At 40.9% G+C, this 23,479-nt stretch overlaps 1 protein-coding gene across 3 annotated transcripts in view; it reads right to left on the reverse strand.

The window, feature by feature from the left end:
• Nucleotides 1-439: 439 nt before the first annotated feature.
• gtdc1 (glycosyltransferase-like domain containing 1) overlaps nucleotides 440-23,479 on the reverse strand; it is a 123,067-nt gene continuing 100,027 nt past the window's right edge. For 2 of the 3 annotated variants that reach the window (XM_030081221.1, XM_030081222.1), the window contains exons 7-11: nucleotides 20,015-20,124; nucleotides 15,168-15,312; nucleotides 2,528-2,598; nucleotides 1,984-2,075; nucleotides 440-1,343 (exon numbers count right to left, since the gene is read on the reverse strand). In XM_030081221.1, coding sequence (XP_029937081.1) covers nucleotides 1,260-1,343; nucleotides 1,984-2,075; nucleotides 2,528-2,598; nucleotides 15,168-15,312; nucleotides 20,015-20,124 — 502 coding nt within the window. In that variant the 3' untranslated portion in view covers nucleotides 440-1,259. Of the gene's footprint in view, nucleotides 1,344-1,983; nucleotides 2,076-2,116; nucleotides 2,439-2,527; nucleotides 2,599-15,167; nucleotides 15,313-20,014; nucleotides 20,125-23,479 lie in introns of those variants that run through there. The other variant, XM_030081223.1, reaches the window with a different exon arrangement.

Raw genomic sequence — 23,479 nt, forward strand, 5'->3', positions numbered from 1 at the left:
ATTTCACCGGACTTTCATCGCTACCAGGACATTCCGGAGGACACCAAAACAAAACAAAAGCGAGGTTGCAGGGCCGGTGTGTTAGCACGGCTGAAAAGACAACCCTTTAAGCCGCCGCCTCCCAGCATTTTCCAATGCCAGGTCCATAACTAACAAAATCGACGAACTGCGCCTGCACATCACATCATGTGTTTCCGTGACTGTTGCATTTTTCTAATATCAGAGACTCAGCTATTCAACTAGCAGGTTGCACGATGTTTTCTATTCTGCCCCGCACCGAAAATACTGAGCCCTAATTTCGTTGCATTATTATACCGTATATGATTGTGCAATGACAATAAAGATCTATCTATTTATCTATCTATCTATGGTATAATACATTTACTTCCCTATACCATTTCTACCAATTTCTTATAAGAAAATGAAAATGGCAACAACATTTCTGTATAACCAAAAAGGTTTATTCGCCAGCATTTGAATTCTGTGAAAGATGAATGCAAGAATACATTTTGACAGCTGTTATGTACAGCAAATGCTTGAAAATGATCAAATATATAAGATGTTATAGATTATAAGATAATGACAACCACTTAATATCAGTTCACATGCAGCCCCAGTTGGTCTCAAGGTCTGTTAAGGAACCTCAAGCAAATATATTCCAGGGAAAATTTCCCAAACCCGGAAACACAGGTGGACAGGCAGAGAACAGCATGTCAAGCCACAAGTTGGCTGCCACTGTGTCGCTATGGTGAAAGTGTGGTGTGTGTGTGTGTGTGTGTGTGTGTGTGTGTGTGTGTGTGTGTGTGCGTGTGTGTATTTGTGTGTCTGTAGGTGGGGTGGGGGCCTTGTGTCTCTCAGTAAAAAGGATAAAAATGGATACAACCACACAACCAGATATATGAGGTGGCACTGCCTATGAAAACTTCAACACGCTAACTCCACCACAAACCACAACATGAAGAGAGTTGTTCCAGCTTGTGAAGACGGCAACATTCACAGGTCCCAACACAGTGTCTCCAGAACAGGAGGCTGGCTTTGATTTGGAGCTGAAGAGGTGCCTGAGACTCTATGTCTGGGAAGCCACCACAGGTTTGTGAGCCATGGCATTGTGTCAGGCCTGACGACAGCCTCAGACACTCCCCTGGCAGACTTTCCATTAATCTCTAAATCCATCTCACTGTGCCACTAATGGAGTGAAGTAAGTGTGCCCACTTCTGAACAGCTCCTCGTCTGCCTGCCTCCATCTCTAGCCAGGCCTCTCAGGAACAGTGGTATCCTTGGCCTGTCAGTAGGCTCTTGAAACCCTCCTTCAGAGCCACCCAGGAATAGGCAGTGGTGTTGACCTGGAACACAGAAATCAGGAACAAACAAATTTTAACTTTGTATACTGTAGATGATGGGACAAATTTTTGGGAAAAAACAAAGTGTTGCATTGGCAACACACTTGGCAGAGTGAAAAGTATTTCTGGCCGAACTAGCTGAATTTTTAACACACTAGCCCACACTCTGGCCATCTGTGATTGGCTTAAAATATCACATGACTGGTTGTGTTTCCTTGTGGAAAAATGTGTCTCCATTTCATTATCTGGTTCACTGCCATTGTTTTTGTCTCCGTGCTAACATCTGATAGTTGACTTGTCTAAATTAATGGTTTGGAGGCTCGGCTTGTTAGAAGATATCTGTACCTTTATGTCCAATCTAATGACTCAGCCATTGTTGCTGAGTTGAAATAGTGATGCCATTGTTGCACCAGCAATAATGGCATCACTATTTCAAGTTTTCCTAGGCCACAGTTACCTCTTTCAACAAAAAAAATGAGTATACAAAAATCTGTATGAGACGGCTTTTTGAACTGTGTTGCTATTTTCGGCAATAAATGCTATTTAGGCAAAAAATGAGAGGGGAGGAAAACAGTGCCTGAAACAGACAAAGTTAATTGAATGTATGTTTTCATTCTGTTCTTTCCATGTCAAAGTTAGTTACCTTTATGTTATGTCTCCTTGCTACATGGGGCCTCCTGCAGAGTCCCTGCAAACGCTTACACAGTTGTTCAGGTGTAGAGTACAGATACTCAGCTGTAATGAAGGATGAAAGAAGAAATACTTGTGCATGCATACACACACAGACACACACACAGGCAGACAGACACTTCTTTAATGAAACAAAACCTCAAAGCACAAAGCTGAGTACTGCAAACTTTTATAATGAAAAATACATATTACACTGAACTGGGACAGGTTTTACATAATTGAACCAGTATTTTTTTTTTTAAAGATTCACATTATTTATGCAAATCTAATTGAAGGAAGAGATGGCTATAGACTTAAGAATCAGGTAAATTAGGCCAATATCTTATCCTACTTGGAGACTTCTCAGCTCAGTTACAAAGGGAATCCGTCGGTAGACATTCTCTCTCAGATTTCACAGGAATATATCACCTTTAAGTGCAGACAATCCATGAAAATTTGAATAACTTGTAAGAATGAATCATGTATTTGCCTGTATGTCAAGAAATAACTGATATTACCTGGAAATATTTCCGGATACACCAACGACTTGGGACAAAGTGGATAACAGCCACAATGGACAGCCTCTAACCTACATATTAAAAGAAGAAATTGTCAGTACTGTGCACACACTGCAGCCACCATGGAATACTTTTGGGTGATGTTGTAAGCCCTTTTGCATAAAATGCTGCCATTGTGTTGCAGTTGACACTGGTTTCTTTTCATGGAGATTTTAAATGAACAGACTAGCAGACTGCAGACTAGCAATTTCAGAGAAAAGAAAAGCATCCACAGGACCTTTCTCAGCAATGTGTTACTATAGCACTCATCGTGTTCTCAGAAAACAGAGGGAAAAGCACCTCATTCAGTGAGCCTTCAGTCTTAACCAATACCAAATATTAATACCAAAATACTATCACAGCGCATGAGCAAAATGCTAACAAAACATTAGTTAATTGTCATAAGTTGATAACAACAAGAAAGTTCTACGAGAAAGTTCTTTATTGCTGAAGACCAATTCAACTTTTTGGAAGAACCATAGCTGCCTGTGTATTTAAATATTTTGTGGAATGTACATTAATATTTGACAACTTTTCAGTCTCACTCTTTGCTGTCACTGTAGTCCACCATTTCTCTTGCTGGAAACATACATATTTAAACACTAGATTCAGTTCCAGGACTGTAATTTTATCGGATTTATTTGATGCATAAAGAACATATATTGGCACAGTGCTTTGCACACTAGTATAACATCTCCTGTTAACAAAATTCAAGCCACACCCCAGTATCATGCAACAGTTTTCAGTTTAGCTAAACCTAAAGTGCCTCTTAACTTTGAGTATTAAATGGTTTTGTACTCTGTAAATGGAAACAGTTTAACAAACACACACACACACACACACACACACATATATGTATATACATATATATACACATATATATATGTATATAGTTATACATACACACATATATACATATAAATTATATACACTACCAGTCAAAAGTTTGGACACACCTTCTGATTTTAATGTTTTTCTTTATTTTCATGACTATTTACATTGTAGATTCTCACTGAAGGCATCAAAACTATGAATGAACACATATGGAATTATGTAGTGAACAAAAAAGTGTGAAATAACTCAAAACATGTTTTATAGCTTAGATTCTTCAAGATAGCCACCCTTTGCTCTGATTACTGCTTTGCACACTCTTGGCATTCTCTCCATGAGCTTCACGAGGTAGTCACCTGAAATGGTTTTCCAACAGTCTTGAAGGAGTTCCCAGAGATGCTGAGCACTTGTTGGCCCTTTTGCCTTCACTCTGCGGTCCATCTCATCCCAAACCATCTCGATTGGGTTTAGGTCAGGTGACTGAGGAGGCCAGGACCATCTGGCGCAGCACTCCATCACTTTCCTTCTTGGTCAAATAGCCCTTAAAGGCGGATTATGGTTCTGCGGACACTTGATGCAACATGCACGCAGATGCCACGCAGATGGTGTGTGCCCAATATACCTCTGTGTTAAACGCTAAGCAATTCTCCGCCAAAATGCTATGGGGCGGGGTTTTTTTTTTTCTGCAGACCTACCTAGACCCTGTGGCGTATGGTCGCTGCTCTTCCTGTTGTTGTGCCGGCAGCTCCATTTTTAAAAGGAGCAGCAGTAGATCCAGATGCAGCATGATCCAAACTTTCCAAACAATTTGAAATCAACCGACGAGTTGAGATGCGATCACAACAGCAGTTCATTTAAAAATAACGCTGCCGGCACAACAACAGGACGTGACACCGGAGGGGAGAAATGCCGGAAATGATGTAGCTCGGCGGACCAATCATAGCTTTTGTTGTCTGTGGGTGGCCTGCGTGGGGGCTATGTGGGGTCCGTGTAGTTACAATTTTTTGGAGGTGCGCAGCAAGTCTCTGCAGCGGTCGCACAACCCCCGTAAGCTTCGCGTACACAAAACCATAATCCGGCCTTTACACAGCCTGGAGGTGTGTTTGAGGTCATTGTCCTGTTGAAAAATAAATGATGGTCCAACTAAACGCAAACTGGATGGGATGGCATGTCGCTGCAGGATGTCGCTGCAGGATGCTGTGGTAGCCATGCTGATTCAGTGTGCCTTCAATTTTGAATAAATCCCAAACAGTGTCACCAGCAAAGCACCCCCACACCATCACATGGTGTTACGGAGGCGTGACCTTTCTGTCAAAATTGACAGGTCGGTCATGCCCCCTGCTTTCAGGTCGTCTCCCAAGGACTGAGGTCCAGGTGTGTGACAGCATGTATGCTCCCTTGTCCTGGTTCATTGTCCTGTTTGCACGTTTTCTAATCTCCACTGCCTCCATAATCCACTGTTGGTAGCGGTTCTCTTCTGCACGAACGACTTTTGCCTGGTGGAACCAAAGATCTCAAATTTGGACTCATCAGACCAAAGCACAGATTTCCACTGTCCATTCCTTGTTGCTTTACTTAGCAGTGGTTTCTTAGCAGCTATTTGACCATAAAGGCCTGATTGGTGCAGTCTCCTCTGCACAGCTGATGTAGAGATGTGTCTGCCACTAGAACTCTGTGTGGCATTTATCTGGGCTCTAATCTGAGGTGCTGTTAACTTGCGATTTCTGAGGCTGGTGACTCGGATGAACTTATCCTCAGAAGCAGAGGTGACTCTTGGTCTTCCTTTCCTGGGGCGGACCGCCTGTTTTGAGCCAGTTTCGTTTGATGGTTTTTGCGACTGCACTTGGGGACACATTCAAAGTTTTTGCAATTTTGCGGCCAGACTGACCTTCAGCTCTTAAAGTAATGATGGATTGTCATTTCTCTTTACTTAGCTGATTGGTTCTTGCCATAATAGGAATTCTAACAGTTGTCAAATAGGGCTGTCAGCTGTGTAACAACCTGACTTCTGCACAACAGAACTGATGATCCCAAACCCATTAAGAAGGCAAGAAATTCCACAAATGAACCTAGACAAGGCACACTTGTGAAGTGAAAACTATTTCAGGTGACTACATAATGAAGCTCATTGAGAGAAGGCCAAGGGTTTGCAGTGCTGACAACAAAGCAAAGGGTGGCTACTTTGAGGAATCTAAAATAGAAAACATATTTAGAGTTATTTAACATTTTTTTCTTTGCTACTTAATTCCATATATCTTGCTTCATATATTTGATGTCTTCAGTATGTATCTACAATGTAGAAAGTAGTAAAAATAAAGAAAAAACTGAATGAGAAGGTGTGTCCAAACTTTTGACTGGTAGTGTATGTGTACACTCTTAGGGTGCTTTCAGACCTGTCCCGTTTGGAGCAGTTGTTCCGAAACAGGGAGTGTTTCCCCCTAAAGATCGGTTCGCTTGGACATATGTGAACACAGCAATCGCGCTTGGATGTGGGACAAAACAAGCGGGCCGAGATCGCCTACAAGAGGCGGTCTCGGCTCGCTTCCATTCGAGCCCTGGAGCGGTTCGTTTGCAGTGAGAACAAAATCGACACAGCAACCGACACACTCACTTATAACTGTGGATCAACCAGCGACAGAGCCCATCTTCGTCGGCAATTCCTTGTCGCGGCACATCTCCTTCTCAGTAGATGCAGTATGATATTATTTTCCCTGCACAGTCTTGATTCCCGGTAGAACTGGATGTTTTCCTCGGTTACAGATCACTGATACATTAACCACAGAAACACACAGAAACAGTGGTGTAGTCTACGTGATACGCAGGTATACGCCGTATACCCACTAGAAAAGGTCCCGAATTTCCGTATAACCTCTTAAAAATGTGCCAAGATACGTATCAGTATGCTTTTTTGACATAACGTGCACTTTCCCGTTCATAAAGTCGCCTTCTCTGTGTTACGAAGCGGGCTCTTTTTGACCATATTTCGGGGGACATTACAGCTGGAGCCAACGTTAACATTTCAGAAAGGGAGCCAGTGTGTGTGTGCGTGCGTGCGAGCGTGTGTGCATGTGTGTGCGCGTATACCCACTAGAATAAACTAGACTACACCACTGCACAGAAACAAACTAGCCACACACGCTGAAGATGCTCCATGGTTTTTGTTTTTCCTGGGGTAAGAACGGAAGAGGAAACTTCTTCTTTCGGGGTAATTTCTGACCAATGAGAGAACAGTTGGTTCGCGCATGGCGTTTGCTTACAGCTTTGAACCGCTACAGACGGTTGCCCTGTGAACACAAACGCCCCAAACGAAAAACGATACAACTGTATCGATTTAGCCCCTGAATCGGAACAAAGGAAATGGGCCACAGGTGTGAAAGCACCCTTAGAATGGATGTGTTGAAAAATAACACAAAAAATGTGTTGTCACATGTTTAACACATTTTGTGTTGATTTTAACAAAAAATGTGTAAAGAAGCAAAAAAAATTTAACACACTTAACATGTTGTACAATTTAACACAATCTGTGTTATTTTACAGCGGGAAGGGGGCACATTTTCCTCATTGTTCGCCATTCGCGCCACTCAGAGACAAAAGAGACAGAGATGGAGGCTGTGTCGCCTGGTGTGTTCCCAGACCCTTCAGTAAGTATCCATTACCAGTGAACTTCATGTATTTTATCAACCGTAAAGTGTCGTAGATTCGGCATGTATATAATCCACCAACTAAATCTTTATATCTATAAGAGAATTCATGAGAAATGTTACGTTTTCTTCAGCTTGTGAGCTAGGTACCACACGGCGGACCTCCATTGTGGTTTAGAAGTTCATTTCTGCCTTATTACCTAAATTACACCACCTTAAATTCAATTTGGGACAGTATAAGGACTCAGTCCTTTAAACTCGTCATGAAACCTGATGAAGGTTAAATGTTAGGTAACTAGCTAACTACATTAGCTAGTCAATTCACAGCGATTCCGCCATTTTGCGGCAGGTGCGCCGCGGGGTTTGGGTTGAGAAGGGAGAGATGGTTAGACTTCAGTTAGTTATTGGGCGTATAAACCCATTCTGTTAAGTCTTATTGCATTTTCACAAAGGGTTAAGGTTAGGGTTAGGATTAGGTTAGGGTTAGGGTTAGCAACCTCTTCCAGCCGCTTGCTATTGAGCAAGTGGGCGGAGTCAAACGTTTAGCTCCACCCACGTTGAGCCACTCCTCGATCTGTGGACTGCAGTCAGGGCTTACTCACAGCCACAGCCACAAGCACCTCTCCGGGGGCCCAGCACCTCCGGGCTCCACCAGCCCCAACCCCAGCCCCAGCCCCAGCCCCCCAAAGGCCCAGGCCAAGCCACAGCCCCAGCTCCAGCCCCAGCCCCAGCCACCCAAAGGCCCAGCCCCAGCCCCCCAAAGGCCCTGCCCCAGCCCCAGCCACCCAAATGCCCAGCCCCAGCCCCAGCCGCAACCACAGCCCTAGCCCAAGTCCCAGCCCCAGCCCCTGCCCCAGCCAGCCAAAGGCCCAGCCCCTGCCGCAGCCACAGCCACAAGCACCTCTCCGGGAGCCCAGGACCTCCAGGCTCCACCAGCACCAACCCCAGCCCCAGCCAAAGCCCCAGCCACAGCCATTCTTAAATGATTTCAACTGAATTTCTGTGACTGTTCCTATTGAATTCCTGTGACGGTTTCCCTGAATTGTTTTGTTCAACCCCAGTTTTAAGAGATTAAAAATAAATTCAGTTTGGGGATTTTTTTTTTTTTTTTTTTTTTGGTGTAGAAAATTCAAATGATCTTGCTGTTGACTACAGTTTGCAAACAATTTTTGTGTGAATATTTTATAACTGTATATTCATGGTATTATATGTAGTCATTCACTGATTGCCACTGAGAATGAAAAAATGCTAACTGCTATGAATTAATTATTTTAATAAATGTTAACTGAATTTAATGCAAATGTTTATTTTGCAAGCGTTTCAGTGGATTTTAAGCATACAAATTCCATTTAAGGATGATTTTAGAAAAAAAATATAAACAACACATTTCTGTGTTATTTTTAACACAACTTTGTGTTGAAATATTTAACACACAACATGTGTTAAATGTTGTTTTCAACACTGATTGTGTTGAAAACAACACAAAATGTGTTGTCCTTAACTCAGGGATTAAAGTTCTCCATCTTTAGACGGATTTCCGTCAGTTGGAAAAAGAGGGGGGAAAAAAGAAAAAAAAAAAAAAAAGAAGTTGCACATGCATTTTGTTGTGGTACAGTTTTGACTATCCAATGAAATCATGTTAGGCATTAAACTGACGCTGTTGTAAACCAATAAAGCCAGCCAGAGCCTTGGTATTAGCCAATCAGAAACAGAGGAGGGCGGGTTCACCCCTGCCCGTCAGGGAAGGATCTGGGGTCTGTTTCACAAAGCAGGTTTAGTGAAAACTCTGAGTCTGTTAACCCTGAAATGAGGGAAACTCTGAGTTTTCCATTTCACAAAGGGAGGTAACTCAAATCAGAGAAAGAGGGCTAACTCTAGCCTGTTTCACAGAGGGAGGTAACTTAAGCTCTCGGTCAGTTACCGCAGTAACAGACTCCATGAAACTAACCTGGTCGGGACCAGGTTTTTCTCATGAAACCTCGAGTTTCTCTCTGTGTCCGCCCTCTTTCAGCCACACACGGTATTTAACTTCCTCATTCATTCAGCCAGCAAGCGAGTTTTGGCGTGGCATATCAGTTCTGTCATTGTTATTTAAAAAAAAAAAAAAAAAAAAACAGTGAGTAGGCCTTTATTAGAAGTCCATTAGTAGTTAGGTGGCGACTTTTTTTTCACGAACATGGCATGTCCTTTCCACAACGATCCCGTGGATGAAGGTGCAGTGTTACTGCGCAAAGAATCAAATATTAGTCGGGAGATGGTTACAAGACCGCACATAGATGTTTATGCCGAGGTCTTACCTGTTTGAACAATGTTTTTCTATTTCATCTTAAGCTGCTGCCAAGTGCGCTTCTCCCCCGCGGGATTGCACCTAAATGAAATAAATTAATAGGCTACCATTCAAGCAGTTTTCCCCTGAAATATTATTGTGATTGCAACAGACTACATTTAAACTTACGCATTGACCCGAGCATGTTCTCCCACGCCATCTCCCTCTGCTTTGCCGCTACAGTGCGTTTTTTTTTTTTTTTTTTTTTTTAAAACGTTCAAACTCGCTGTATGAATGCATTAAGATTTCCAATTCAACTGGGGTGAAAAACGCAGCCCGACGCTTCCCTGTTGCCATGGTGACTCGTCAAATTGGGGCTCCATTGACGCTGTCTTTTTATAGCTTTGGTGCATGCGCTTAACTCCAGGTGAAACTACTCCGAGTTGATCAAACTAACTCAAATCAGCTGTTCTGGAACCGAAAACTCAGAGTTTCTTATCTCAGAGTAGATCAACTCAGAGTTCGGGGTAAGACTTGGAGTTTGTTGGACCTGCTTCGTGAAACAGACCCCTGTTGTAACTGCATGAGTGGAATTAACAGACATGTAACGTGGATTTTTTACCAACTCAAAATGGATAGCTGATGGATAACGTCATCTGAGAACAGCTTCTTTGGTAAGTGTCTATTTCCTGTTGAGGTTTGGGGTCATTTTATACTTTATTTGAATAAGGACAGAGCATATTAATCGTCATGTAATGAAAGTTGAATGTTAATCTCCGTGTTACTACAGCTGCTGTCGCCGACTTTTGCGATTGGTCATTTATCTTTAACAGGAAGAAGATTCCAGTAAATTTCCACATTGCCAACATGGACGCTCCAACATTTCAAAAATAGATCAAACTGTGAAAAACAAATGGAGATGTGATGGGAAGCGATCGCACGGCAGAAAAGGGGCCATTCTTAAAGCGTGGTGCAGCGCATTGCGGGGGAATATGAACTGGCCTGAAAAAAATTTTCAGTCAAAATAATTTTTTTTGCTTTAATCCCTGCCTTAACTAGACACACAGGTGTGTTAAAAATTAACACATGATGTGTTATTTTCAACACATCTGTTTTGAGAGTGTATATATATATATAGAGAGAGAGACACACACACACACACACACACACACACACATATATATATACATATATACATATATGTGTATATATGTATACATACAGTACAGGCCAAAAATTTGGACACACCTTCTCATTCAATGCGTTTTCTTTATTTTCATGACTATTTACATTGTAGATTCTCACTGAAGGAATCAAAACTATGAATGAACACATGTGGAGTTATGTACTGAACAAAAAAAAGGTGAAATAACTGAAAACATGTTTTATATTCTAGTTTCTTCAAAATAGCCACCCTTTGCTCTGATTACTGCTTTGCACACTCTTGGCATTCTCTCGATGAGCTTCAAGAGGTAGTCACCTGAAATGGTTTTCACTTCACAGGTGTGCCTTATCAGGGTTAATTAGTGGAATTTCTTGCTTTATCAATGGGGTGGGACCATCAGTTGTGTTGTGCAGAAGTCAGGTTACTACACAGCCGACAGCCCTATTGGACAACTGTTAAAATTCATATTATGGCAAGAACCAATCAGCTAACTAAAGAAAAATGAGTGGCCATCATTACTTTAAGAAATGAAGGTCAGTCAGTCCGGAAAATTGCAAAAACTTTAAATGTGTCCCCAACTGGAGTCGCAAAAACCATCAAGTGTTACAACGAAACTGGCACACATGAGGACCGACCCAGGAAAGGAAGACCAAGAGTCACCTCTGCTTCTGAGGACAAGTTCATCCGAGTCACCAGCCTCAGAAATCGCAAATTAACAGCAGCTCAGATCAGAGACCAGATAAATGCCACACAGAGTTCTAGCAGCAGACCCATCTCTAGAACAACTGTTAAGAGGAGACTGCGCCAATCAGGCCTTCATGGTCAAATAGCTGCTAGGAAACCACTGCTAAGGAGAGGCAACAAGCAGAAGAGATTTGTTTGGGCCAAGAAACACAAGGAATGGACATTAGACCAGTGGAAATCTGTGCTTTGGTCTGATGAGTCCAAATTTGAGATCTTTGGTTCCAACCGCCGTGTCTTTGTGAGATGCAGAAAAGGTGAACGGATGGATTCCACATGACTGGTTCCCACTGTGAAGCATGGAGGAGGAGGTGTGATGGTGTGGGGGTGTTTTGCTGGTGACACTGTTGGGGATTTATTCAAAATTGAAGGCACACTGAACCAGCATGGCTACCACAGCATCCTGCAGCGACATGCCATCCCATCCGGTTTGCGTTTAGTTGGACGATCATTTATTTTTCAACAGGACAATGACCCCAAACACACCTCCAGGCTGTGTAAGGGCTATTTGACCAAGAAGGAGAGTGATGGAGTGCTGCGGCAGATGACCTGGCCTCCACAGTCACCGGACCTGAACCCAATCAAGATGGTTTGGGGTGAGCTGGACCGCAGAGTGAAGGCAAAGGGGCCAACAAGTGCTAAACACCTCTGGGAACTCCTTCAAGACTGTTGGAAAACCATTTCAGGTGACTACCTCTTGAAGTTCATCGAGAGAATGCCAAGAGTGTGCAAAGCAGTAATCAAAGCAAAGCGTGGCTATTTTGAAGAAACTAGAATATAAAACATGTTTTCAGTTATTTCACCTTTTTTTGTTAAGTACATGACTCCACATGTGTTCATTCATAGTTTTGATTCCTTCAGTTAGAATCTACAATGTAAATAGTCATGAAAATAAAGAAAATGCATTGAATGAGAAGGTGTGTCCAAACTTTTGGCCTGTACTGTATATATGTATATATATGTATATATACATACACACAAATACATACACACACACACACACACACACACACACACACACACACATATACAATATCGCGGTTTGGCAAGTGTATAGCTTCCTGGTCTATGATGGCAGAATTTATGAAAAGGATTATTAAGGTCAGTTCTGTTCCAGTGGCATAGTGTGTAAGCGTGCAAATGGATATCAGGCTTTTCATCTCAAATATAATTAGCTGCTAATTTTGCTGAGCTAAATTACTTCATCACTGCGGGGCATGAAAAGGCGTCTGCTCACATTGCCTTCTCATAATTAATCAGATTAGGCTGAATTCAACAATAATGAAGATGAAACAAATTGGTGACACCGGGCTATATAGTTGGACTGCCCATTTTGTTGAGGCTGCTCTGTAGGGCTTTTATAATTTACACTTGGAATGGACAACACAACTGTTGTGCAACTACTTCAGTGGTACATGAATGTTTAAAATATTATGCAACATTTAGCCAATCTAGATCATAAAGTTTCATCTGTATCAGACACGAAACAGGTTTCTTCTTACCTTACATGTTTCGGCGGTAAGCTTCCGCCTTCATCAGAGGTGTCATGTAACAACATGTAAGGTAAGAAGAAACCTGTTTCGTGTCTGATACAGATGAAACTTTATGATCTATATAAAGTGTAGACACTATGAATCTTCACGGACTATTTAGCCAATCTGTGCTACTGCTTGCAGGTTTGCCTGAGAAGTATAATAAAAGGAAAAAAGCTTTCTACCTGAGCAAAGCTATCAGGGGAAACCTCATGTTGCCACCAATTCCTTCAATGTGTATTTGTGTGTGCACGTCTGCAGCTTCAAAAACACACACACTGTCCATGTGCTTGCACATGTACGTACACGTACACACACACACACACACACACACACACACACACACACACACACACACACAGTTAACTGTCAATAGAGCGCACAGGGCTGTGTGCCTTGGTTCCCCCTGGGTTTGGATCAAAGAAAGCAGAAACGTCACTTCCCCCAAAGGGATAACTCTTCTTCAAACTCAGAAGGACAGTGTTTTCCCCTGCTCTAATTGGCATGTAATTTTATTATTACACAGATGTAAGATTCTTCTATGTTTTCCTCCCCTGTTAGCCAAATGTTCACTTAATTTACTGGTAAATATACATTTTCACTTTGGATGCTTTACAGTCAGGTCCATATGTATTTGGACAGTGACACAACATTTATAATTTTGCCCTTGTACACCACCAGCAGTGGATTTGATGGAGTAATGGAGTAACGAAGATGTGATTGAAACACAGACTTTCAGCTTTAATTTTAGGGGTAGAACTAAAATATGGCATTAACCTTTTAGGAATTACAGCCAGTTTTATACATTGTCACCCCATTTTCAGAGGCTCAAAAGTAATTGAACACTTGACTAAAAAGTAGTTTCATGGCCAGATGTGGCCTTTTCCCTCATTATTCCATGACAAATAAAGAAAATAAAATGTCTGGAGTTCATGCCAAGTGTCTGAATTTGCATTTGGTTGTTGTTTATCAGAGCCCTCAACATGTGATCCAAAGAGGTGTCTATGCAGGTGAAGCAGGCCATCATTAGGCTTAAAAAGCCAAAAAAAAAAAAAAGTTTAGGAGTAGCCTAATCAATGGTTTGGTATATCCTGAAAAAGATGGAATGTACTGGTGAGCTCAGCACTGTCCAAATACTTATGGACCTGACTGTAGCTAAAACTGTTATGTATAGAAAGGCGTGAGTTCACTTATATTATCTCTGATATTACTGATATTATCTGGGAAGCAGCCAGCAGGATAGTGAAGAGGGCTTTTGACTGGAAGGTTGCCAGATCTATCCTTTGGACCAGCAGGAAAAACTGAGGTGGGGAGAAGTGAATAAACAGCCCTCTTGCCTTCCTGAATAACCATGGTAATTGAATTGCCCTTGAGCAAGACATATAACTACTGACTGTGCCCAATCATTCTTCAGTACATAAAACCCACACTGATCAAGTGCCACTTAATAGCAATATAAGATGCTTTGAATGAATTTTTCGTGGTTGTAGTGACAGAGGCACTGATGTGACTGATTTGTTAAAAAAAAAAAAAAAAAAAAGGAACGCAGTATTGCCAAACGTAGGTTTGCGTAGGATATCCATCAAACTTATATATTATATTTCATAAGATCACAACTTTTCCTTTATAGAGTCAGACCTACCTCTATGCTACACCTTGACTTACAGGTGTACAGGTGACTGAAGTTAGGGTTTCAAGGCATGCTTATCTGATCAATAGCAACTACATATGACACCCTTTAGACTTTGGTCCTTGAGATGAAAACCCCTGCTCTGAGCTGTCAGCCTTAGTTCAATTTACAGCAAGGTACCTCCTCTAAGGTGCGTGAATTTGTTACATACGCATGTTGCATACAAATGTACATGTGATAAATGTACTTAGCTGCATATAGAAACTAACAAAACTAACACAATATTAAGCTTATACTGCTCTTAAACAAGACCATCAGTGTTTCATATGAAATTTATTGCGTACTTTGGTATAATTACTGTATACAAATGAGACCAAGGTGGAGACCATTGGTTGCCTCTGCCTCACACCAATGGTGTTGTTAATGCTGGTGAATTTCAAACACTATATTGTTTTAGTGTAATTTTTTTGTTTGTTTGTTTGTTTTTTAACTGTACAGTGTCTTTGACAACCAAGAAAACTGCTATACAAATAAAATGTTTTATTGTTATTAGTAATATATTATTGTTGTTGTTATTGTTGATATATTTACCATCAACCCCATTGTCTCTTGATTGGTTGTACATAATGTAAAATGCAGTGCAGAGGCTGGCTGAGGCTGTCAATGTTTGTAGGTAACCTGTAGGTAATTATACTGTTTTCTGAAAATCAATATGTTGAATTATTATAAAAAAATTTTTATACATGTAGCACCTTTCAACAGCAGTGCTAAAGAAAGGAAGAGAGGTGAACTCACATTGCAATGCCAAAGAACTCATGTTTGGCAGTTGAGACAACCACATCTGCTTGGCACAATACTCTGAAGTAGTCATCCTTGCTGGGTAGGAATCCCCAATGAAGAATATGGGCATCCAACAGCACCCTGGCCTCAGCAAAGATTTCTGGACCAGGAAAGAGGTGAGAGGGACATGCTGGTGTCTTTAGCCAGCAGAAGCTATCTTTTTACTTGTGTAATTGCTGTCAAATGACGTGACTTTAGATGAGATAAGACACTTTGTTGTTGTAAAATGACATTAACAAAAATCTCAGCAGTACTCAAAATGCTATCCAGTGTGCAATAAACAAATAATTAGCAACCCACAATTTAACAGAAACACAAGATACACTGCTACTGATACTTGTTTGTAAGAATAATGACATGGAATATGGACATACTACATGGTACAGAGATCAGTCAGTGAGTGGAGTGGTCTATGTCTGTGTGTATAAGTGCATTTGTGTGTGTGTTGTAGTGGGTGTATGGAGTTTGTCAAGCCATGTTCAAAAATTTGACAGCTTTGGGGAAAAAGCTGTTTTTCAGTCTTGCAGTGCCTGCATGTATTGTCCGGTATCGCCGGTGAGAGGGGAGTAGTTTGAAAAGGTGGCGGGCAGAGTGGGCCAGATCACGGATGATGTTGGAGGCCCTGCCCCGAAATAAGGCCTGGCAGATCTCCTCAACTGCCAGCAGCTGTGTCCCAATGATGTTATAGACTGTCTTGATGACACTCTGCAGAGCTTTCTGGTCTTTTGTGGTGCAGCTAGCATACCATGCTGTGATGCAGTTTGAACAGGATACTCTCTACTGTGCACTGATGGAAGCTCACAGGAAGGTTCTACAGCAGTCTGGCTCTACTCAGTTAAGAAAGTGGAGATGTTGTGCCTTCCTGATGATAGTGGATGTGTGTATGGGCCAAAAGAAGTCCTCAGTGATGTGCATGGCCAGAAATTTTGTTTGTCTGGTTGAAATCCCCTGCTACAACAAAGACACCTTCAGGATGGGAGTTGTGTTGTTTGTGAGGAGTGTGTAGTAGAGTAGGAGAGTGTAGAACAGGGGTGTCAAACTCATGCCATGGAGGGCCAAGAGGCTGCAGGTTTTCATTCCAACCAACAACTCCACCAGGTGATTTCACTGATCACCCTACCTCCAAACAGAGAGGAGGGACTAATCAGTGAAATCACCTGGTGGAGTTGTTGGTTGGAATGAAAACCTGCAGCCTCTTGGCCCTCCATGGCACGAGTTTGACACCCCTAGTGTAGAAGCTGTAGTGCCCAGCATAAGCATGCAGTGGTAGGTAAACCAAAACAAACAACTGTTATATCAAATAAAGTAAGAGTTATATAGATTATATAGATATAGATCACTGATTCTTGAGAATTTGGATAAATCATGTCCCACTAAGAAAAATGCTATTTCTGCTGGAAATTTACAACATTTTAATGAATAAAAAGAATCAAGGGCATAATCAGGGGGTCCTTTGCACATTTGTAAGGTTCTTTTATAGGTTTATTTTTAATTTGTATTAATTTAATGATTATATGTTGGCCTATGGCCTACAAAACCAGCTGTCCTCGGATAGGAGATAATCATTTCAACTTGATTAAAACAACAAAAAGTAATAATTTCATTGAATAATATCTTTACCACATGAAAGAGTACATCATAATATGTATTAAAAACTACAAACGATGGGTTTTGAACAATATTTACTATTATTTTGTGGTTGCTCAAAATGTGTCCCAGATATTCATCACCACCATCAGATATGTATTTAAAAAATAATAATAAAAAAACTACAAGGTCAATTACATTCCTGAGGAGCCCTTTTCAAACCTTCAGCTCTACTGCATGCTTCAAGACCACTCAGGCTCCTGGAAGTTTTCTATTTTCTCTTAAATCTCATATTTTTGGACACTGCTACTGTCACAACCATAAATTGTCAACACCGTCACTTCTGTATAAAAAATATTAAATTAGATTATGGAATAAATGTATACTTTTTAAGAAGAGGTCTGATGCAGGTAGCAACAGGGCAAAAACAAGCTGGCTAATGTGAACAACTCTTGCTTATCATGTGAAAGAGCAGGTTTTTGTCACCACTGTCAGACGTCACCACCGTCAGGTTTTCTGTGTGACGGTGATGACTGAAGTCTGAAAAATGCTTATAACAGTGCTCAGGATTGTTATTTTTTGTACCAAATAGTTAAATAAAGTTGTTAAGCAAGAAGCCATTGACTTGAGTGGTATAAATTTTGGAAATGTATGTTTTAATGAGGCCACTGTCACCACCGTCAGATTAGTGTCACCACCGTCAGAGGCAGTTATATTTGTTTTAAATGAATATGCTTACAATATCTTTCTTTGGTGCTGCTGATTTATTAAAGTAATAGTCTCTTTAATACAAAAATATGTTTTTCAAATAATAAAAAAAAAAACATTACGGTGACGGTGTTGACAAAAACAAAGTAGCCTAATAACTGGAAAAACCTATTTTATGAAAAAAATGCAAAATGAGGAGGTTGCACCGGTACATTGCTGAACAGCCAAGACCTTGGCCTATAATGATATACCTTCAGATTTTGTAATTTAACACACTTTTTTTTTTTCAAAATTAAAACCTGTTTTATCCAAATTCCCAAGAATCAGTGAGATTTATATAGCTATTCATCTCAAAAGCATGTCTTAAAGTACTTTACAATGACTACAGTCAACATGTCTACTGTTGACGGAGCCAAAAGCCACAAGACTGATGTTCAAGCACCACTATATCTGGTGGCTTGTTTCAGGAACTCTTTATCACTGTAGTCCAGCAATACGGCCAAATAGATTTCCATTTGAAAGAATTCACGATTTCCCGACCCGGGAGAAATATAGCCAATAGGATTGGCCGATTTCACAAGGACATGCCCCTCATCAATTCCACGTCCAAACTATGTCTCAACAAACAAACTGCTTTAGCGACGATGTATCACTAGGCTACTAGACCTGAAGTCTGCGATGAAGAAATTATTCTCAGTGCATTACAATACATTAGTAACGTATACTAGTCCTTGACACTAGAAGGCGCTCTAAGACCGCCCAGTCTATACCAGTCCCAAACCAGGGGTTGGTTTCAGTTAAGGATTCAGTTCAACCAAGGAGGTTCAAAAGGAGTTCACCAGGCGGCTTAGCTACTGGGACGTATACGACGTTAATGTGTGTTCAGGCTGCGAGCATGTTCAGACTTCAGAGGTAAGCAGATATGGAATTTGTTTTAGAAGTACGTAGCCTTGAGTACTAAAGTGGGATATACTAACGTAATGACATGTCCCACAGTAGCTGCAACGTTAACGCCTCAACACACCCGCTAACGAACCAGGTGGTTAAGTGGAGCGCTAAACGTGGGGAGCCCTAAACTTCCATTACCTCCTGCCCCTCCCGCGCATCTTGGCGCTTTTGAGAGAGCCAGCAGGACTGTGCATGCGAAAATGATCTGTAGTCCGCGGCGCTACTGCCAGTTTGAATTGGAATAATTTATTTATTTGGACTAAGGTGGCGGAGCTCAGCTCCGGAGGGCTCGGGCCCACTTTAACCCTGGCTATAACGTTATACGTTAGCTGTTTGTTGTCGCTAGCCTAATTAGCTAGGTAACATAAATTTAGCCCCTTTAGGTAATAACCTTCTTGGAGAACATTGTTATGTCCGATGGCTTAGATAATGTAGCCCTATTATTATCGGGGATTAAAGATAAAATCATCTGACATCTTGAAGTAGTGCAACTGCCGAACTGAGACCCAGGTGATGCATCATTGAGGTAGGGCAGTGGCTTTGTGAGACATAGCAACAGTAACATTGTGGTGCTGCCAGCGTCGGAATGGGTGAATTCCATTTACAGCAGTATTAAAGAAATGAAATAATGCCATTCAGTGCATGTCATTGGAAAGTCATCCGCTGTGGTATTGTGTATTTCTACTGAGGGTTGCACAATTTTAAGGATAATCTCAGAGTTTATGATATATGGATGGACATAGCACAATGAGAAGCAAAAACAGGTAAGGGGGGAAAATAATCAATACAGTGACCTTATTAAGAAAATCAAGGTAGATTAAAATTGTTCTAATGTGATTGCCTTCCGAGCAATCATAAACATAATTACTAAATATAAGACAAAATTTACTGTCGGCCTTCCCATGTGTTTATGCTACTATAAAAGTTTACATCCCAATATAAGAGAGTGTAGTTCCTGTAACTCAGTCCCTGCTTCCAGCCATGGCAGGGAGTACGTATTAATTAACTTAACACTATGCTGAAAATACATTTGAGAGTCTAAGAGTCATTATAGCATCATCAGCTGCAAATGCTGAGTGCATTTTATCAATTAAAATGTCCTCAGGGTAGAATGCACTGGCCCATGGGATGACCTTCACCCTTAATCTAATCTAATAACCAATATCATTTAAAACCACAATATTTACAACTGCCTTGGGTGACACAACTGTAGCATCAATCACATGACTTCTAAAAAGTGAGCAAAAAGTCACTAAAGTGTTCCTTGTTTTTAATAGCTAAAGTTCATCAACCAAATGCATGGTTGCTGCTATCTTGATCTATGTATGCTATAGGGCTGTCTTCTAAAGAATATATGAACACTTTTAGATGTACTGAAGACAAGAGAAAAAAATACAGTCTGAGATTGAAGAAAAGGAAAAAAAATCTTAACAATATATTAATTATTATTATTATAAATAATGCTAATAATGCTAATAATTAATACTACTACTACTACTACTAATATAATGATCTATCGAGAAGAAGAGCCTTCTGTGTGAGGGTGCGCGTGTGTGTACCTGGCACATCGGTGAACGTCTCCCCCAGGACAGACAGTTGAAAGTCCAGGTCTCTCTCTTTCAGCTTCAACAGTGTCCTGAAGAGTAGCTCGGGGTTTTTGTCATGCTCCCTTGAACCCCAAACACAAACAGAATCCAGGCTCTTTTGATGCTTCTTACACACAAACACACACTAATACAGAAACAGGACAGAGCAAAGAGCCATAGGCTTACATTTCCAGTCCGACTCACCTCTCTGATTTATTCACACACACACACACACACACACACACACACACACACACACACACGCATCCACACATACACAGCATATGGCCCAGGTTGTACAAGCTGTGAGAGAGATCATAGCTCTCCCTGAAGGGCAATTGACTGTGATATGTGTGGTTGTGGTGCACCAGGTGGGAGACTTAACAAGCTGACAGTGATCCCTGCGCTGTTCTGCTCTGCTCTGCTTGCTGAGCTGCTCATCCTTGATGCAAAGGCTTGCCTGGGAGGTTGAGCTGCTAGTTAAAAGACAGGTGCTGCACTCAGCTGCAGAGCAGATGTCACACTATGCTAGTGGTCTGCGATTCATCTCAATACCAATCTTAATGAAGTATGATCACATTAATGGACAGCAGGCTAAAGAGAAGTGCTGTTCACTGTCATTGACAGCTCTCATTCGCAAGCACCTTTTCCCAAGTTGCTGTGGAAGTCCTACGATGCAAATATGCTTTGAATGTTTGACTTGCCACCTGCTGTTATGCTGTCACTGACTGTTAAACAGCATGAGTTAAGCTTGGGTGTTGGTGTTGGCTTGACTGTTGTAGTACTTGGATGGCTTCTGCCATAGACATGAAGAGAATTTCTTAAATTATTTATTTACTATTTACCACGCTCAAGGGACAATTAAAATCTTCATGGTGAGTGATTTAGTAATTCACAATGCCCTGACCTGAGGTACACTGTCTTTCAAAAAGGTTCACTAGTATCAGACAGTAGTGCATTTTTTCCTGTTTCTGTTCCATAATAATTCACTTCAGCTTAAGTGAATCATTGTTTAGCTTCATTCCCTCCTGTCTTTTAGTCATCCTTAGATCACCGTTCAGCCTTATACTGTTGCCCCATGTTGTTGGCGGTCTGACTAAACAATTAGACATATGGCAACATTATTCCCCATTTATTCCCTGCCATAGGTTAGCCTATTACTCAGCCCTACCCCGAAGAAAGCTGGAATTAAAATGAAACATCATCATTTTTAGCTAAAGGAAGTCAAATTGTGAAGGTCAGAGGGTCTCTATATGGCAGAAGAATTGACAAAGAGCCCTTCTTGTGCTAACTCACTGGGATTTCAGTAGGTGAGGTTGGAGAGAAGCTTATTTATTCTCATTTCCACCTCTCATACTCATTGGCTTCCCCTGTGGCTAAGAAGCTAATTCCCTTATTTCCTAGCCTTTTTAACTCCTTATATGAGGCATGAATCCCTATTCCCCTAATACTGATACAGGGGAGGACAATGAGTGAATGAAATGGTGATAACAGAACGCTCCCATCCCTTTTTGAAGGAAAATGAGTGTTAATTAACATGTGGGATATGACTTTAAGGAAGAGCTTCATGAGCAACTGCTTATGCACACACATGCATGTGATGCATTTTCACATTCAATACACTGACACTGACATGCATGCACGTCTGAACACACAAACTATATGCACATAGCAGTCCTCCCCCACACACATACACACACCTCCCTGTACAGTTGTACGAGGCCTGGGTTCCTACTGATGACCTAGATCTTTTAATGAAGACTGTTAACCCCCAGCAACAGTCAACGAAGTCTGAGCTGTCAGCCCACTGATTAATGTGAGAGTGACAAACAAAAGCTATGTAGCATCATCTTCACATAATCATCCCCACTGCCGATGCCCCACTAATCTGCCACAAAGGCAAATAAAGGTTGCTCCATAATCAAAGGTAGCTTGTAGCTCAATGCCCTTGAGGTCATGGTGGTTCGGATCCTTCACCTTAGTTTGTTTCCAGAAGATACCAAGTGACATAGAATGGACTTTGGCCTCAAAATGTTTTTGCCAAACCTAAGCCTATACTCAAACCTGAAGTGAGCCCAAGTGGGAAGAGTTTTTATGTAAGCCAAAGCCACAAATAGCAGTGTTTGAAAGCTGTAGTTTTCAGCCTTGTATGTTGGTAGCTCCAAATGAGAGTGAGAGGAAACTAAAACAATTTAACTTCAACATCCAGAAATCCTGTAAGATTACATCAATAAACATGCTTAGGTTTACATACCAGGCTATTCTGTGATCCTTTTTACCAAAAAGATACCAAAGAAAAGAGGAAAAGATCTAACAATGGTGAGTCCATCTTTCTCTGCATGGAGTGTTCTCTCCAAAAATTTTTTTATGTTTTCATCATTTCACTGACACAGCAATAACACAACTTTATGAAGAAGTAATAGCTGCAGTTATATAAATTGTATTGAACATGCTGAATAAGCCAGTGCCACTAAGTACTTATCCTCATAATTTCCTTTTACAATGTAGTCAAACAGGTTGCTCTGTTTGCACTGGTTTGAGATACAAATTATTTATTAGATAAAAGTAAAACGAAGTGGAATTGAATTAATGAGTTTAGCGTTTTTTTTAATTAAGCCATAATTAATTAAATTATGGCTAATGTTTCTGAAATTTTGGCCTTTATGACTGTAAACACACAAGCATTACAAATTGCAGTTAATAACTGAATCTTGATCAACTGAAGAATCATAATTAAATGGACTCATGACCCAAGAATTGTGATTAAATTGAATCATGAAATCACTGGAGATTCCCACCCCTTGTGGATTTCACTCTTAAGTTTCGATTTGTCACTTTCTGTGTGTGGACAACATTCCCTGCAAGTGTACATACCCAATGCCAGAATTAAAACTGTGCAAACAGAGTGAATCTATGGGGTTTACATTAGTAGGGTTGGGACAGTCTTCTCCGTTATACTCATAATTTGTCATTTAGGCTGACAAGACTGGTGGATTTTTAAATTAACAGCTTGTTTAATGCAGCTATAACCAGACTTTTGGAATCCTAACCCAAAGCAAACCCATGGATTCTGGCTTGGTGTTGGATTCTGACAAATTCTGGTACCACCTTTGCAAATACAATATGACAAATCCTTTGCCTCCTGTATTCAATCACTTTTAGCATAACTCCCTGTGCTCTAGCCACTCCTGCTTCATCACCCTGGTGACCTCAAAGATGAATGCAGACAAGTGAGAAATAAAAAAAGAAAAAAAAAATGATCAAGTGGAAAAAAGTAGCTATCTTCTGTGGATACCAGAGAGATGTCATTAATATGCATAACATACCAACCCAAACGAAAATAAGATCCTCTCATTTAGAGTTCAGTGATTAAATATTCCCCTTTATGTAGCACCCAAGAGGTGCATTTTAAAATTCAAATACTATTTACTCCAATGC

The sequence above is a fragment of the Myripristis murdjan genome, chromosome 21 (assembly GCF_902150065.1).
Source record: "Myripristis murdjan chromosome 21, fMyrMur1.1, whole genome shotgun sequence".
NCBI lineage: Eukaryota > Metazoa > Chordata > Actinopteri > Holocentriformes > Holocentridae > Myripristis > Myripristis murdjan.